Source organism: Prionailurus viverrinus, chromosome A2 (genome assembly GCF_022837055.1).
Source record: "Prionailurus viverrinus isolate Anna chromosome A2, UM_Priviv_1.0, whole genome shotgun sequence".
In the NCBI taxonomy this organism is placed as follows: domain Eukaryota; kingdom Metazoa; phylum Chordata; class Mammalia; order Carnivora; family Felidae; genus Prionailurus; species Prionailurus viverrinus.
Window position 1 is genome coordinate 50,995,466 of NC_062562.1, and position 17,193 is coordinate 51,012,658.

General features: G+C 40.6%; 1 protein-coding gene across 2 annotated transcripts; it reads left to right on the plus strand.

The window, feature by feature from the left end:
• The first annotated feature begins 1,131 nt into the window (after nucleotides 1-1,131).
• On the plus strand, nucleotides 1,132-16,097 carry BRK1 (BRICK1 subunit of SCAR/WAVE actin nucleating complex). 2 transcript variants are annotated; one of them, XM_047846488.1, is made up of 4 exons: nucleotides 1,132-1,317; nucleotides 8,811-8,893; nucleotides 9,154-9,163; nucleotides 15,949-16,097. In XM_047846488.1, exons 1-4 carry the CDS (start codon nucleotides 1,200-1,202, stop codon nucleotides 16,074-16,076), a joined length of 339 nt encoding a protein of 112 aa, XP_047702444.1. In that variant the 5' UTR covers nucleotides 1,132-1,199; the 3' UTR covers nucleotides 16,077-16,097. The 2 variants fall into 2 exon arrangements, with proteins under 2 accessions (XP_047702444.1, XP_047702455.1); XM_047846499.1 differs by lacking the exon at nucleotides 15,949-16,097 and having other exon boundaries at nucleotides 1,149-1,317; nucleotides 9,154-9,853.
• Nucleotides 16,098-17,193: the final 1,096 nt, after the last annotated feature.

The window sequence follows — 17,193 nt, forward strand, 5'->3', positions numbered from 1 at the left end:
GGTCCACCACTTATTTGACAGTGTGACCTTTAACTTTGTCATCAAGAGAAACCTCTTCCTGATTTCCTTCCACAGGGTTTGTGAGGGTCCAGTGAGGTAAAAGCTACAAAAGTAGCTTTATAGCTTGTAAAATCTCGTTTCTGAGTAAAGGACTGTTAGTAAAGGTTTCTTCCCAGTGCATGTATTGCACAAAGCAGACTGTAAATACTCTCTTAAACAAATCTAAAATTGTTCATGATTCCACTACTTTAGTAAACAAGACAGTGACATTTTTTGTATATACTTTTTGTCCTCAAGCAGATGTAATTTTCATATAATTGCAATCAAAGAAAATGTTGTATTTTGTTTTCCCCTTCATTTATCACGTATGTGATGTGTCATAGAGTTCATAATTGCCATTTTATTTAAATAGCAATGGTATTAATTATATTAAGTAGCTGCATGATATCGTCGTAGGTGGCTATACCATCGCTTAGTTATTCCCCAACTGTGGAGATATAGTTGTTTTGTTTTTTTAAATAGACAATGTCACAAAGAGCACCTTTGTGCTTAAACTGTCTCCCCCCACCCCTTTTTTAAACGATTTTCTTAATGTTTAGGTCAAAAAAGTTTGAATTTTTTGACAGTTCTTGCTATCAATTTATAAATTTCCTTAAGGAGTTGTGCCAGTTTACAGTGTGACCAGCTATTTAGGAGTCTATCAATTTCCCCTCCGCCTCTCCACCACTAGATATTATTGTTTAGAAAAAAATAATATTTTGTTCATTTGATGGTTGCAAGGTGGGCATCATATTGCGTTGTTGAAAGCCATTTTTAAAATGAGTTGTATTTAATGTGGCTTAATTGACTGTACCCAACTTATTGCTGACACAAACCTTAGTTTGGAGCAGCTAGGGCAGTGGATGTCACGTGGTCACGTGCCCCGCAACGACCAAAACCGCCCAGGGTGGGGTACGTGATGGGTAGGGAGTGTCTCGGCGCTTGCGCATTCCAGTCTCCCCGCTGGTTTTTGATGCGACTTTTTTCAGGGGCGTGGGAGCAGAACTAAAACGCAGGCGAGGACTTGACATCGCGCAGGCGCATCACAATGTTCGTGGATTTGTGGGTGTCAAGGCATGGGTGTGGACTGGCAGCGCAGACGCACTGCCGGCCTGGAGGGTCGGGGCGCCTGCGCAGTCGCTCCTCCTTAGGCGGCAGCCATGGCGGGTCAAGAGGATCCGGTGCAGCGGGAGATTCACCAGGACTGGGCGAACCGGGAGTACATTGAGGTCATCACCAGCAGCATCAAGAAAATCGCGGACTTTCTCAACTCGTTCGGTCAGCGGGCGAGCAGGGGGAGGCGAGGGTGGGTCGAAGGCCACTCAGGCAGTTTGGCGATGGCGCTCAGAAGCTTTGATGGGGCTTTCTCTGGGCTGGTTTTCGCGTCCTCCTTTCGGAGTCCACCTTCCCCCTCTCGCTCTGATCCTCAGGCTCCACTGGGCAGTGCCTGTGGGGTTATCCTGCGCCAGGCTGAGCTCATCGGCTTCATTGCTATCACCCCAGATCCGTTAACAAGTCCTTCCTTTTTCCAGACTCTTCAGATCGCTCCATCCACCGTCTTTTCTTCTCTTTTCTTCTTTTCTTCTCTCAGCAGTAGCCTCCCTGCTTCCTTTGTGACCCGCTTCCATTCCAGTTCCCACTTTGCGCTCAATGTGCGCCTTTCAGAATGCAGCCGCAGCCGTGTCGCTGCTTGTGTAAGTCTCTTGAAGTTTCCTCATCGTTTTCAGGATCATTTTAGCGCCATGCCTTTTAGTCAGCCCCTTCCCGTCTCTCGTGTTTCTTGTCCTGAGAGTGGTAGGAGACGAGATCAGAAGTAAAGTCCAGATTTTTAAGGATATGGAGCTTTCTATATTGCTAGTATTTAACCCATAGTTGGTATTCTGCTTTTGGCAAAATCTTTCCTAGGCGTGGCTTGCTTGTGATAATCTTAAATTCTTGATGCATTGTTCCGTGTCCTTCTGGACAGCAAACATGTAACAGAGACTCCCATCCCATCTTCTCCCAACTGTTTCTTTAGCCGAACTAGGCCCTGGGTAGACTTACTTAAGTAATTGCAAGGTGTAAGGATGACATCTAGTGATCTTTTTCCAACTAGTGTGCTCCTGTTCCAGCACTTCAGCCGCAAGCAACTAAGTAGTGGAAACTGATGTATAAAAATGATTTAAAGTAATTAATTTTCCAGTCAGAGGACTGATGCATTCTGAGGAGTAAGGTAACAGAACATGAATTTTCTTAGAAAGCATCAGCAAGAGAAACTAGATCTCAGTACAAAGCCCTCTCTCAAAGCTCCACTCTGGAGGACAGAGAATAAGAATCATTTCCTGCTTTCAAGGAATTTCTGTCTTGAAGATGAAATAATGACAGCTTCGGAACATCGGTTTTGTATTAATGTATTTACTTACAAAGTGTATAAGATTATAATCTTGATGTGCCTTGGCATGATGGATTTTCTCACCAGGGAATGAGGGTGAGGGCAGTATTCATGAGAGAACAGTATAAATATATATGCAATTGATACATATTCGCACCCATAACCCGGTATAGATAGAGGTTGTAGGAGGGAATGATAGGCAACAAATCATAGATCTCATGTATCCTGAAATTGTTTAAGGACCATGAGTGAAGGAGTATGGTTTAGTAAAAAAGATACATGGATTTGGAGCTAGGAGACTCAAGTTGGAGGCTACACTAATGGATTGCAGTGAACTGAAAACATAATACTGAACCTATTTACCCTGCTACTCAGATAGTCTGGGTTTCCTCAGTTTCTTTCTTCCTAAGTTCTGTGCAAACTCTTTCAATGTTAGTTCTCATAATTGGTTTCTCCTGCTTTCCTGGAGAGTTGAACTATTATTGCAGGTTGATCACAGCATTCTTTACTCATAATCTTCCTTCAGAGAGAGGGCTGGAGAAGAGAAACCAAAATATTGCATGCTAGGGGAAAGATGGAAAGATAAGATCACAGCTTTGAGACTTTGGCTTAGTTGGGAAAGGCAGTGGAAAGTACTTGGAAAAATCACTGACATGGAGAGTTTTAACTTTAAAAAGCAGAATTAAAAGACTTCACCTATCTGGTAGGATCAGAAAATCCAATCAAAGTATTAAGAATGTCAGTGAAATCAGTAAAGCATCTAAAATTACAAGTAACGCTGGGGCTGTTACTCAAAATTTAAAAGTGATCTAGCATGTCACTTCCCCGGATTTGGATCTGGGTAACGTAATGACTTCATTTCTGAGCACTGTCTTGTATTAATAAACTTTTAATTCACGTACGTTTATCTTTGACATAAATCTTCTTGGCATCTTATAGTCACTAGATTTATAGCAGATGAGTCTTGGAACTGACCAGAAATTGAAGAGTTTGAGCTCTGGATTTGCAGGGGAGAAATGCCTCTTTTCTTGCTTTATAAACAAGGGAATAGCTGCACTGAAATTTTATCAAATGTGTGAATCACATTTTGTGATCAAATAGAGGATAAAGACTTTTCTTTTTATTTGAGATTTCAACAAGTCCTAGACTGAGGAAAAGTCACACAGAATTCCAGTGTTGAGGATTGGATCTTAAGGATTTCCTTAGCTTAAGCCATTACTCTCCCTTAATGCGATGCTAGTGGCCTAATGTTTGGAGTAATTACTAAATAGTTTTTGAAGATTGTGGGAAATGAATTTAGTCCTTTTAAAGAAAAATGACAATTAATTGCAATTAAGAATGGAATTATGAAGCAAGGTAAAAAGCTAAAGCCATTTGACTTAGTACTTAGGTGTACCTGAGGCAAGTTCTTGAAGACTGAGCATATCATTGATAGAAGAGTTTCGACAAGGACCAACAGGCCGAGAAACTGGATAAATCATGTAACACTTGAATATATTGTCTTGGCATTGAATGACTCAGGATGAACTTGTGAGGGATATATTTTCCCACTCTAAGTCCTTAGTGTGACTCCTCAGTTCTGATGTGTAGATGTAGGGCTTATATTGAATTTATAATAATATGATTTGGTGGTACAGAGATTTACCAGGAGTTTACTTTGAGGGGGCATCTGGAGCTCTTTGGAAATGGCAGCAATCCTCCAGTCCCCATCCCGGCCACAGAGAGTCTCTGTAGGCCGTGTACTTTGCAGAAGAAACTGTTAGCTAATGACTAAATAGCTTTTACCCTGTGATTCCAGCAGGTGAGAGTAATATAGGTGGACCACCCACCTGAACCCGAGAACCCATAGATCATAAGGCAGTGATAACACCCAAACACTTGGCCTGTTCTGTACCTTGAATTGGGGACACTTCTAAAAACAGATTGTCACGGAAGATAGCTTTTTATTTTTATACCATTTTATCTGATTCTAAAGCTAATCTGTGCAGAGAAGTGTAACAAAAATAATAAGTGATATTTTTCTAAATGTCAGTTTTTATACTTAGCCAACAAATGTAGCATGCCTGTTATGATCCCAGCTATGTGACACATCCTCTGAAAAAGGAATAAATAAGAATAAATGGTAGCCACTCCTGAGAAATTTAGAATTCTGTCAGAGAAGTAAGACGTAACTACAACAGCAGTTCAAGAGAATGACAGTGTTGATTTTTGCAGGCTAAGGTTATGTGCATTAAGAGTTCAGAGGAGCTGGTAACTGGCATTTGTCAGTAGTGGTAATGGATACACAGTATCAAGCACCCTGGCTAGGACTGCTGGTGTCTTCAGTTAAAGTCTGGTGATAACACACTCATAAATGCACTCTGGTTTCAGATTTGTTCAGCTGCTGAGTGCTTTCACAGTGTTTTGCTTGAATCAATATGTATTTCTTGGGATCGGAAATAATGACTAGTTTCTGGAGTTATATATTCTGGAGGTTATATATTTCTCAACAGTGCTTACCCATTTAGGTCAGTAACATAGTGTTGTTCTTGGATTCGGATTCATTACCAAATTTACAGAGCTAGAACAGAAACAGCTGTCCAGGAAGGAACTCTCCCTCTCACCACCCCACCCCCCTGCAGATAATTTTGGCATGTTTCTTTTTATGGGAAATGACAGGTTGTTAGTGGTAACATTCATGCTCTTACTGAATAGCATACATGGTGTGCCTTTGAGCTGCTAAAAACCAGATTGAAAGAGATTTGGTCCTGTTGGGCCGTCCTGGCAGTGAAGGTGGATCCAGGAAAAGGAGGGTGCTGAGGTCTTTGTACTCAAGCTAGATCTAGGAATTAGAAGAAGCAGCACTAGCAGATAAACAAAACGATTTAAAAGAGGAATGGAGAATGTCCAGAATAGGCAAATCCATAGAGACAGAAAGATGAATGGTTGCCAGCAGTTGGGGTAAGGCTGAATGGGGAATGACTGCTCATTGGTACAAGGTTTCATGTAGGGATTATGAGGATGTTCTAAAATTAGATTATGGTGATGGTTGTACAACTCTGTTCTAAAAACTATTGAATTGTATACTTTAAGCAAGTGAAGTTCATGGTATATAAATTATATATCAATTAAGCTATTTTTAAAAAAGAATAATGAAGATGGGTGAGTGGGAAAATACCCAGTATGGAAACAAAAAGAAAAAAAGGAACCAGTAAATCGAAGAGTCAGGCTATAAGCATATTTTAAGAGATGTGGGGAGGGGACTCCAGGCTCAGTCAGTTGAGTGTCCAACTTCTGCTCAGGTCATGATCTCACAGTTCGTAAGTTCGAGCCCCACATCGGGCTCTGCTGACAGCTAGGAGCCTGGAACCTGCTTCAGATCCTGTGTCTCACTCTCTGCCCCTCCCCCCACCTCGCATTCTGTCTGTTTCTCTATCAAAAATAAATAAACATTAAAAAAAGAGATGTGGGGAATAGGGACACCTGGGTGCCTCAGTCAGTTAAGTGTCTGACTCTTAATTTTGGCTCAGGTCATGATTTCAGTTTCGTGAGTTTGAGCCCTGCATTGGGCTCTGCGCTGATAGCACAGAGCTTGCTTAGGATTCTCCCTTTCTCTTTGCCCCTCCCCTGCACATGCTCTCTCTCTCTCTCTCTCTCTCTCTCTCTCTCTCAAAATAAACAAACTTGAGAGAGAGAGAGAGAGAGAGAGAGAGAGAGAGAGAGAGAGATGTGGGGAATAAATTACGGCCTCAGAGGTTCCTAAAGATGGTAATGTTGTGTGTGGTGGGAAGGTACCATCCAGGGCAGTAAGCGAACTGGGTTCTGAACTCAGTTGTGCTACTTACTGTTTTGTCCCATCAGTTATCCAAGATGGGCTTTGGTTTCCCCACTTGTAGAATTAGTAGAGTCACACTAGAGCCAATTTTTTGTTCTACTGATACCAATATGCCAGAATCCATCTTTTTTTTTTTTTTTTTTTCAAAAACATCTCTGTGCCAGGCAAGATACTAATATTTCAAAGATTAATAAGAGTCAGTATCTGCCTTTAATGAACTTATTCTAGTGGGGAGCAGACATGGAAATAAATGATAAATTATAAATATATAAATATCATTGGGCTATGTAGCATGAGCATTTTCTTGTGTCATTGAGTATTCAACCTTGTAATTTTGTTTGCGCGCAGGGGAGGGGCAGAGAGAGAGGGAGAGGAAGAATCTGAAGCAGGCTCCTGGCTCTGAGCTGTCAGCACAGAGCCTGACCTAGGGCTTGAACTCTTATTCGGACACTTAAGCAAATGAGCCACCCAGGCACCCCTTGTTTTGTTTTTTAATGATTTGTTAAAATGATGCCTTTTTTGTTTGTTTTTTTAGTGACTTGTTAAAAAGATGCAAACTTGTAATTTTTAATGGTTGGTTTTAATAGTCTTTCATAAATATGCCCTACTTCATGAAATCATTTGTAAGTAATAGTGGTGAACATTCTTTTTTTTATTTTTTATTTTTTATTTTTTTGAAGGAGAGAGAGAGAGAGAGAGACAAAGCATGAGCAGGGGAGGAGCAGAGAGAGGGAAGGAGATACAGAATTCTAAGAAGGCTCCAGGCTCTAAGCTGTCAGCACAGAGCCCGATGTGGGGCTTGAACTTACAAACTGTGAGAGCATGACCTGAGCCAAAGTCGGACGCTTAACCAACTGAGCCACCCAGGCGCCCCAAGTGGTGAACATTCTTATTTGTTAAATCTGTATTCAAAGGGGGAAATGATAACTAAGACCAAGTACATAAACTATAAATTCAACCATAAATGTACAGCAGAGGGAGAATTATATCCATCTGTCACAGACCTCTTAGAGGCCCAATTTGAAGTGAACCTTGAAGGAGAATGTTTAGACAGGCAAGATGAGTAAGATTTGGACATGGAGAAGATTTGGACGTGGGGTTGAGGCAAAATCTGGGTGAAGGAAAATTTGTCGAAATAGATGCCCAAGTGCTTTTGCATAACAAGGAAGAGATGAAGAGGAAGTTGTGAGCTAAGTGTTAAATCACTGAGTGGGAGATTGTCTTGGAGAGAGGATATTTTAGGCTTAAAAAGTGAAGATTATTGAGGATGAGCAAACAGTGAAGTTGAAGAGGTAGGAAATAATTAGCATGTCTAGAAACCTTTTCTCCTATGTATTGAGAATGGTTGGGGAAAGAGTAGTAAAGTGGTTTCTGTTAGAGGAGTTTGCAGAGGAAAAGGTATTTTAGGGGAAATCTGAGGTTTCATTTTGGATGAGGTAGAGAAAGAAGATTAGAAGGATAAAGGAAGAAAAGGAGTTTTGCTGTTTTCCACAGATGGAATGTGGGCTTCACAGGGTATTTGATGTTCTCCCAAGTTTTTTCTCATTCTGAAATGCCTGCACACATAGTGATGACACATTAAGTACCTTCCTAGAGCAAAAGCAGTGATGCCTTTCCTCCTCTCCACAGTCGCTGCTGCTTTCTTGGCCTCTGTTTCTCCTCCCTGTTGAGATTATTTTCTTCCTCTTGTTGCTTCCCCTTTCTTGAAACTCTTGGTTTGCCTTTTAGCAAATAGCCACCTGTACAGTGTTGGTGTGTTAGTTTTTACTGGCTGCCATAACAAGTTACCATAACTTTAGCCGCTTTTATCACATAAGTTTATTGTTTTACAGCTGAGTAGATTGGAAGTCCAACATCAGTTCCCTGGGCTAAAATCAGGGTGTCAGCAGGGCTGCCTTTCTTTCTGGAGACTCTAGGAGAAGATCCATTTCCTTGCTCATTGAGTTGCTGGCAGAATTCAGTTTCTTGTGGCTGTAGGCCTGAGATCTCTATTTCCTTGCTGGCTTTCAGCTGAGGGCTGTTCCCAGCTTCTCAAGGTCACTGGCATCCTTTGGCTCATGGTCTTCTTCCTCCATCTTCAAAGGCAGCAATAGCAGGTTGAGTTCCCCTCACACTTTGAATTTCTTCTTCTTCCTCTACCTTTTCCCTGTCTCTTACATTTAGGATTTGTGATTAGATTGTGTCCATCTGGATAATCCTGGATCTCAGGGTCCTTAAACTTAATCATATCCACAAAGTCCTTTTTGTCGTGTAGGATACATATTCACAGGTTTGGGGGATTAGGTCATGGACATCTTTAGGGGTGATTTTCTCTGCCTACCACCCTTGGTAGGAAGTTCAGCAGGTCCATTCTAAGCAGCTGTGTTCCTAATATAATTCTGACCTCTTCTGCATTCCCCTGCTTTGCCCATCTGCTCTCATTTGGGCTCTGCATGATATATCATTCCTCCTCTTCAGCTAGGGGCTGTGTGTACGTGTGTGCGCGCGCGCGCGTGTGTGTGTGTGTGTGTGTGTGTGTGTGTGTGTGTGTGTGTGTGTCTGTATTTGGAATGACATTAATCCTGAACATCAGTCTCCTTTTACCAGATATGTCTTGTCGTTCAAGACTTGCAACACTAAACGAGAAATTGACAGCCCTCGAACGGAGAATAGAGTACATTGAAGCACGGGTGAGTATGTCAGGGAAGGTACTTCCTCATGACGCTAGGCAAGGGTTGTGCAGAGAGAATGCACATTTCTACTTGTTACTGAAACAAACATGGAAGCAATAACAGCCTTAGAGAAGTTAATGGACTCAGTTCCCTGGATTTGACCCAGGTTTCTGGACTCCAAAGCTGTTATCTTTCTTACCACTCCCAACTACCTAGGATCTATAAAAAGATTTTTTTACTCTTTGTGAATTTATCTAATTGTCAATTTCCTTTGACAGGTGACAAAAGGTGAGACCCTCACCTAGAACTGTGCCATGCTGCTGCTGGGAAGTTGCTTTACAGAACACAGGCCTACGTGGGAAAGGCCCCAGCAGCCTCAGCTCCTTCCTCTCTCCTTAAAGAGCAACAGGGCTTATTCTTGTTTTTCTTTTTTCAAAAGCGTGGCCTTTGGGCTCTGCCATGTACATCGGTGTGTGATGTGGCATGTGGGAAGAAGTCCAGGGGAACTCTCAGAAACAACATTAGGCATTTTACCTTTTAAGTAACATTTTGTAGAACTGTTTGTCAACGTATTTGAGGCGTGCAGAGCCAGACGCCTGGGACTCTTTGTTAAGGTCCTCCCCACCTCATTTTCTCTCTCTCTCTGTCTCTCTCTCTCTCTCTCTCTCTCACACACACACACAACACATACACACACACTTTCCTTACAGCTCTCATTGCCTCTGCATTGGTTCTATAAACAGTCTTTGTCTCCTTTCCACCTTTGGTGGGGGGGTGGGAGGCAGTCCTGTCTGAGACACTTATGCCCCGGCAAGGTGGCCACAAGAGAATGTTGTTGGTAACCCACCAGTTTCTTGTCCTTTTGGGGAGGTCAAGGCCAGGCCCCCACTTGGCTTGAAGGGACATTTTCAGAATTTTCTTTCTGTCACTTGGGGTGTCTTTGCCTCTCATATTTCCCTAATAAACTCCTCAACTTTATTTGACTGCTGTGATTGTGGTGGGGAGAGGAGCTAGAGATGGGGCTCACCCATTCCACAGAAATCTGACGTGCGGGATGATTACTCTGACATAAAACTCTCAGATGTTGCTCTTTGATCAAAGTCTAGGTTGCCTACCAGCTGGAGCCCCTCCATGTTTGGACTTTTAGCTGACTGATACATCCTGGGGAATCATTTGGTCATTCAGCAGACATTTCCCAGGTACTTACTATGTAGGCATGTTATGCTCCAATAAAAGCTACAGCACTGAATCAGGCATGATGCTTCTAGTCTACTGAAATGCCAGCATCCACACAGTTTAACCGCAGCCCAGGGCAGACTATTAGTTTTATCAGGTAAGAGCTAAATGTCTATTTCTTTTGAAAAGCAAAGAGTTTAAACAGAAGGGTCTAAAACTTTTCATTCTGGAATCCAAAACTTGCTATGAACTTAGGCCACCCTACTTCTAAAGGTTTATTTCTTATGTAGAATCTCTGTTTCAGTCACATAGAAGTCCTTATGCTCCAAGCACACACATTTCCCTCCATTCAAATCGTATTTGCTATTCAAGGGTAGCTTGAGTCAAACCTCTTCTAGAAAGTTCTCCTAGACTTTACTTTTCATTTAGTACTGCCCTTTTCCTTTTCTCAATCCCTCCCATCCCATCTTGCCATGCTAACACTACACTTCAGCTCTGGATTTGATCTTGTTATGAGTCATTCTCTGGTGTAGTGTCTACCTGGTGTAATATACATGAGTACCTTTTCCTGTATTGCCCAGCTAGGTGCCTTGAGGAAGGCGGGTGGTCAATAAACACCAATTAAATTGACTTGTAGAGCCCAAGCTGCTTTGCATTGTCACATCTTTTGGAACCTCTGCTTAGACCTTTGAAAGGTCATTTTAAGTAGTACCTTCATTTAAAAATGGGATTTTTCAATGGAGACAAACCTGACATTCTTTCCTATAGTAAGTGTTATTTTTGAACACTGTTGAGCTCATCAGTATAGTGCTCTTAACAGTCACTTGAGTCACTTGAGTTCGTTATTCATAATAGCTCTGTCCTGTCCAGGATGAAGTAAGTACTTCTAAAGTTCAAGATGTAGGTCATCTGGTGCTCCGCAGTCAGAGTAGCAGACCTTTATTGAGTTCCTGCTATATGCAAGGACTATACCATGAGTTAGTGATAGGGGAAAAAGAGATGGTAACCAACAGAAACAGGAAAAACCCTTCCTTTATAAAATGCTCAATAAATTCCTTACGGTTGTATGGATACTAATCTGTTAATTTACTGATACTGAAGTAACATTTCTAAAAAAAGTTAGTGTCCTAAGTAATGCCATGTTGCTAATGGTAACTTGCTGGTTGTAAGGAAAACAACTAGTAATATTTGATGTGGGAAACAAGGGAACACAGAACACAGCCTCCCGCTGGTAGTAACCCCTTCATCACCTCTGGCACTTCAAGGTGTGAGAGTGCTTTTCTGTGTTACCACTCCCTTTATAAAATGAGGCCCTGGTTTGCTCAAGGATATGTAGCTTGTGTTGTCTATAATTTATTATTACATGTGCTAGATGTGCTCATTGCTTTTTGTACTTTATTTCATTTAATCCTCAGACTTGAAGAAGTAGGCATTCTTATCTCCGTGTAATAGGTGACGAACTAGTTTTGAGAGGCTAAAACTTGTCCAAAGCCATACGAAGTAAGGGAAGGAACTGGGATTTGAACCTGGACCTACCTGACTCAGACTGTTCTAACCATTCTTTGATTCTGACTGTGGTATATGAAATCTAAAATTTATTTTCTCGTTCCCAGGCCAGTGCCCTTTCACTGTCCTCACATGAAGACACTACAAACCTGTGTTAGCCTTACATGCTTCCATCTTTTCTTTTGTTAAGAAGGCTTCACAGGCTGTCCTTGCTGTGTCTGGCAAATACCGTTTGCATTTATGTCTGTGTTGCGTAGTTTTGCTCCTAACTGCTTCCTTTCTCTGAAGGTTTGATTTTATGCTGTATGTTCTGGAAGCCTTGCCTAAGGAATTTAATCCACTCTAGTGCTTCCTCCAGCTATTTTGGGTTGAGCCAAAAGAAGCAGCTGTATCCCCCTTCTGAAAGACCTTATCTGGTCAGACTCCAGAAACTGGAATTTACTCTCATGTCATATGAGTCTTTGCTCACAGGTCATTGCAGTCCGTATTGTTAGGTTAAACAACCATTTATTTTTGTCTCCAGGGTGTCAGCTTCTTCAACTTAAGCAGTAACAGTTCCAAAATACTAATATTTTATCCTTACTGAGGATGATAAAGTTCTATTTTACATTTTAATCTGCATTTATTAAATCATTCTGGTCTTTCTTTTAAACACTAATGTTCAGTGCTTATAACAAAACTAAGAGGTTGACAGGGTAGTTCTTTTGATTTGAACTGTAAGAAGATAGAGTTTCAGAAGGATAAAATATGCTCAGATTTGCTAAATTCCAGTTGTTCTCAGTCACCTCATCATAATGAAAAACTAGATTGAGTTCATTTTCTTCTGAGGTTTGACATAGGGAAGTTACCTGCATGGTGCCTCTCTTCCTTTCCTTATGACATCTTAATGATTTCTGAAGAAAGATAATTCTGAAGGACTTTCCTGTTTTCTAATGTGAGTGGGAAATGAGCTATCTATGACAAATCTCTCCACCATCCATAGGAACCTTCAAGAGAACCTCTTCATTCTCTCATACTTGGAAATAATTTCTGCCCTGCAATTTGGTTTAATTTGCATATTTATCGAAAAACTAAAAAGTAGGGGGTTTGAGCCAGTGAGCTATGAGGATTACACATCTCTTGATAATAAAACAGTTTTCAATCTCTTGAAAAACTAAGCTTGACCTAGATTTCAGAAGCAGGAAGAAATAGGGAATTGATGTTTTTGGCATTAGAGACGTACGAAGTTCTGTTATGTTGCTCTTGTTACTTAGTACTTTGAATTTTCCACCTTTATTTCATAAAGCTGAAGGCATGTTTATAAACGGTATTTGTTATTGTAGGCCATGCTGAGTGTGACAGAAAGGCCATTGTTCACCTCCAGGCTCCTTCCCAGCTATTGTACTCAGTTTCAGACTGTTGCATGTGAGAAAATCTTTGTCCAAACTTGGCTTTGGAGAATGTGAGTTACTCTGGCAGTTTGTAGACAGTCGGTGCCATTAGGAACTGTACAAAAATACAGCTGCTGTCTGAAGGCAGGTGTGGTTGTCAAGTAGATTATATAACAGAAAATCAGGTGATTTAGGGCTCTCAGGTTTATTTTCTGAAGAAAAGCTAACCTTAATACTAAGTTGTCTAAAGATTAGGATTAGCTAGCAATAAAACTCACAGAACTAAGACGAGAAAAAATTTTAGGGATAATCAAGTCTACTCTTGCCATTTTAGAAATGAATAAACAAATCCAGACAGGTTGTGTGACATGCCCATCCACTTACGTGGTCAGGCCAGGCCAAAACTAAAACCCAGGTCTCCTTATCCCCGCTCTGTGCAGAGCTAATCAAGGACTCACACATCAGGTTTCTGTTTTCTGTGCAGTGCTGGTCCTTTATCAGCCTCTCCTTGGAACGAATTGATAACCTGACAGAACAAAGAGCAACTGTCACGTTTAGCTAAGTGTCACCCTTTGGCATCAGTGTTTGCATCAAAAAACTCTGGGGCAGGGTTTCCTGTGGCTCTTTGGGCACCTTTGGGTTTGTTGAGATGACCCAAGTATGAGGTTGTTATTGTGCCTTAATCTGCATCCCCCAACAATAACATGTTTTTAAACAAACAATTTTATTGTGAAACAATTTTCAGGCTTGTAGAAAAGTTATAAGAATAGTACAAAGAATTTATATATATTCATATAACATATTTTTGAATTGAGAGTATTTATTTTATCCCCAAATTTGAACTCATTTAATGTGATAATCCCAGTGTGACTTTAAGAGTTCACATGGACAATAAGTGCATTATAAGGAGAAACACTTTATTAATATACTTTTTTTAAAAGGAAAATGTTTAATTCAATAAGTAATTCAGTTTGGCTTTGACAAACACTATGCCTAAGAAGTTGTTTATTAGCATCAAATACATTGTATGTCTCCTGTGCGTAAGGCACTGGAGATAAAATGGTGAGAAACAGACATATAGATCCTGCTCTTAGAGAGTATAATGTAGTCATGGTTCACTGGTATTTTCCCGAACAACCCAGAGGATACCAAAATGACATTTCATTTAAAAACTCAGGAAAAAAAGAACATAGAGGAACAATGCAGTATCAACTTTATTAAATAGGAAAGATATCATTGGCTAAAGTTTTATTTGTCAGAATCAAGTTTTTCTGTTATTTGGTTACTTTAGTTTTAGTTGTTTGTTTGTTTGTTTTAAACACCTGTGATAGTCATACGATACTGCATATAGATTATAGGTACGCATAAGTGTATGAGAAGCACTAAAAATTGGCCTGGATAAAAGAACTATCAAAATTCATCAATAAAAAGTCTAATAAATGTTCAAAGGGCTTCAGAGACAAAACGATGGCAAATAAGCTCATGAAAAGATACTCAACATTGCCAGTCACTGGGAAACACAAATTAAAACCTTAGTGAATTCCCACTATACGATCTATTAGAAGAGCTAAAACTTTAAAATAACAAAACTAATACCAAGTGCAGGCGAGGATGTGGAGCAACTGGAACACGCCTGCCTGCGTTGCTGGTGAGAATGCAGTGATAGAGCCACTGTGGGAAAACACACTTCCCGTGTGACCCAACGATTTCACTCCTAGATGATTCTCACTTAGGACAAGTGAAAACTTATGTTCACACACACACAAAACAACCTGTATGCAAATGTTTATAATAGCTTTGTTCATGATTGCTGAAAACTGGGAACAACTCAGTGTCCTTCAGTTAGTGAGTGGATGGCGGAATACCATTTGGCAATGAGAAGGTATAAGCTGTTGATACAACATGGATGAATCTCAAATTGATTATGCCAAGTAACAAGCCAGGCTCAAAAGGCTATGTACTGCGTGATTCCATTACATGACATTGTGGGAAAAGCAACACGAGGGACAGAAGACAGAACAGTGGTTGTCAAGGCTTAGGCCTACAGGTAGAGGTTGGTCACAGCATCTTTTGGGGGTGATGAGATACTCTGTATCTTAGCTGTGGTGATGGTTACGTGACTGTTTTGTCAAAACTTGGATATATACACCAAAATGTGAATTCTATATGTAAATTTAAAATAAATTTAGGGGGGAAAAGAGCCTGAATAGATACACGTCCAACTTGAGATAGTTATTGCTCCTGGGGAGGAAGGAGGGAAATGGGACCAGAGTGGATGTTAAAGGGGATTTTAGCCTCATCATATGTTTTGTTGAAAAAATAAAAAAGTAAATATGATAACATACTGTTGAATTTGTATGGTGAGATTATCAGTGTTTGCTTTATTATTTGTACTTCTTTGTATTTTCTAATTGGTCAAAATATAAACAAGGCAGAATGTATCCTTCTAAAGGAAAATTTATAAAAGACATTAAAATAGAAGGGGAGAGAAATAACCAGTTATATTAAAATATGTAGGTGTATTTTCTTCTATTCCTCTCTTCATGTTTGCTTTTGCATAGTGGAAAGTGTAATGTAAGAACAATATAGCCTCTAGTTTTCCTTGGTATAGCCTAAAACATGTTTTCCTTCCTCTTAAATAGTCTTTGTAATTATTTGCAATGATGTAATATCAGTCTTAAGCCTTGCATTTAAATAACTGCTCTCATTTTACGGATGTAGGCATTTCTGTAATATTATTAAACTGGTATGTTTCACTTTACTAACCTGGAAGTACAAATGAGGGTATGTTGGAATGAATCTTGTAAATTTTGATGTCTCTGAACCATTGTAATTTAACAGGAAGTCCTATCTTTCCTTGGGGTTTTCCTCCACAAATGTTTCCATGTTGATGTTCAATATAGCTGGAGGTCATCCCTGCTGGCCACTCTTCCTGCTGGAAGCCATCAGGATACTTTGTATAATGTACTTTCAAGGAAACTCCATGGCAAAATCACCCAAGGTTCTGGTGTTCCTTTGTAGATTTGCCTGACTCCTTGGATGGGACTCTTGCCATCATTTTCAACAAGGCAGGAAATGATGAACCTCTAATCCAGCACACTCCTCTGACCACCGTCTGCACACCCTTATACATGCTTCCAATTTTTTAAAATAAAACATTTATATGTAAATGTTTTATTTTTTGAGAGGGAGAGAGACCTGGAGTGCAAGCGTGGGAGGGGCAGAGAGAGAGGGAGACAGAATCCAAAGCAGGCTCCAGGCTCTGAGCTGTCAGCACAGAGCCCATTGCAGGACTTGAACTCACAAACTGCGAGATCATGGCCTGAGCTGAAGTCAGAGGCTTAACTGAGCCACCCAGGGGTGGCAGAAAACCATGTAACTCGATCTCGGGGTCATGAGTTCAAGCCCCATGTTGGATGTAGAGATTACTTAAAAATAAAAAGTATTAAAAAAAAATTGATTTGGGTCAATTATATCTCAAGACTGGGGGAAAAAGGAACTGATTTAGTTTTCATTACAAAGGTAATAAAACTATATTCTAAAAAATGGGGGTGGGGGAATAACTGCATAAAGGTCACCACACTATACATACAATTTGATAGCTTTTCCCCCTGTATTTTTAAAATTTTTAATGTTTATTATTTTGAGAGAGAGAAATGAGTGAGGGAGGGGCAGAGAGAGAGAGGGAGACACAGAATCTGAAGCAGGCTCCAGGCTCTGAGCTGTCAGTGCACAACCTGAAACGGTGCTCAAACCCACGAACTGTGAGATCATAACCTGAGCAGAAGTTAAACACTCAACTGACTGAGCCACCCAGGTGTCCCCCCCCCCCCGCCCCGTGCATTTTTATTCATTTCCAGATTCTAAATAAGCCTCCTCTCATTTTGATAGGGTTGCCATTTTCCAGTATGGTTTGTGGAGAATTTCGCATCAGTCTTTCTTGTCAGGCAATTGAAGAAACTGGAATGAAGTTGTTCCAATGGGTCATCATACATCTAAAATCACAAATCGAAACCTCTTCTGCTTTTGCAGATTTGGTTGAGAACAGCTGCCCAGGAGTATAGCCAAACAAAAAATTTTTCTTTGTCCATTCTCCCTCTGCCATTTCTTTTAAATGTTAGGGCCATAGTGTTGGTCTATGAGCATAAATATATGTCTCTCTTTGGCTTGGGCCTCCAAATGGATTTTCAGTAAGTGGTAGGACTGTCGAGTCCTGGACTTAGAGGCAGGATATAAAACCAATGAGAAGAAAACTGGATTGGGAAG

Coding starts and splice junctions, on each gene's coding strand:
- BRK1 (XM_047846488.1), top strand. CDS start 1,200: ATGGCGGGTCAAGAGGATCCGGTGCAGCGGGAGATTCACCAGGACTGG. Junction 1,318..8,810: donor GGACTTTCTCAACTCGTTCG/GTCAGCGGGCGA, acceptor TCCTTTTACCAG/ATATGTCTTGTCGTTCAAGA.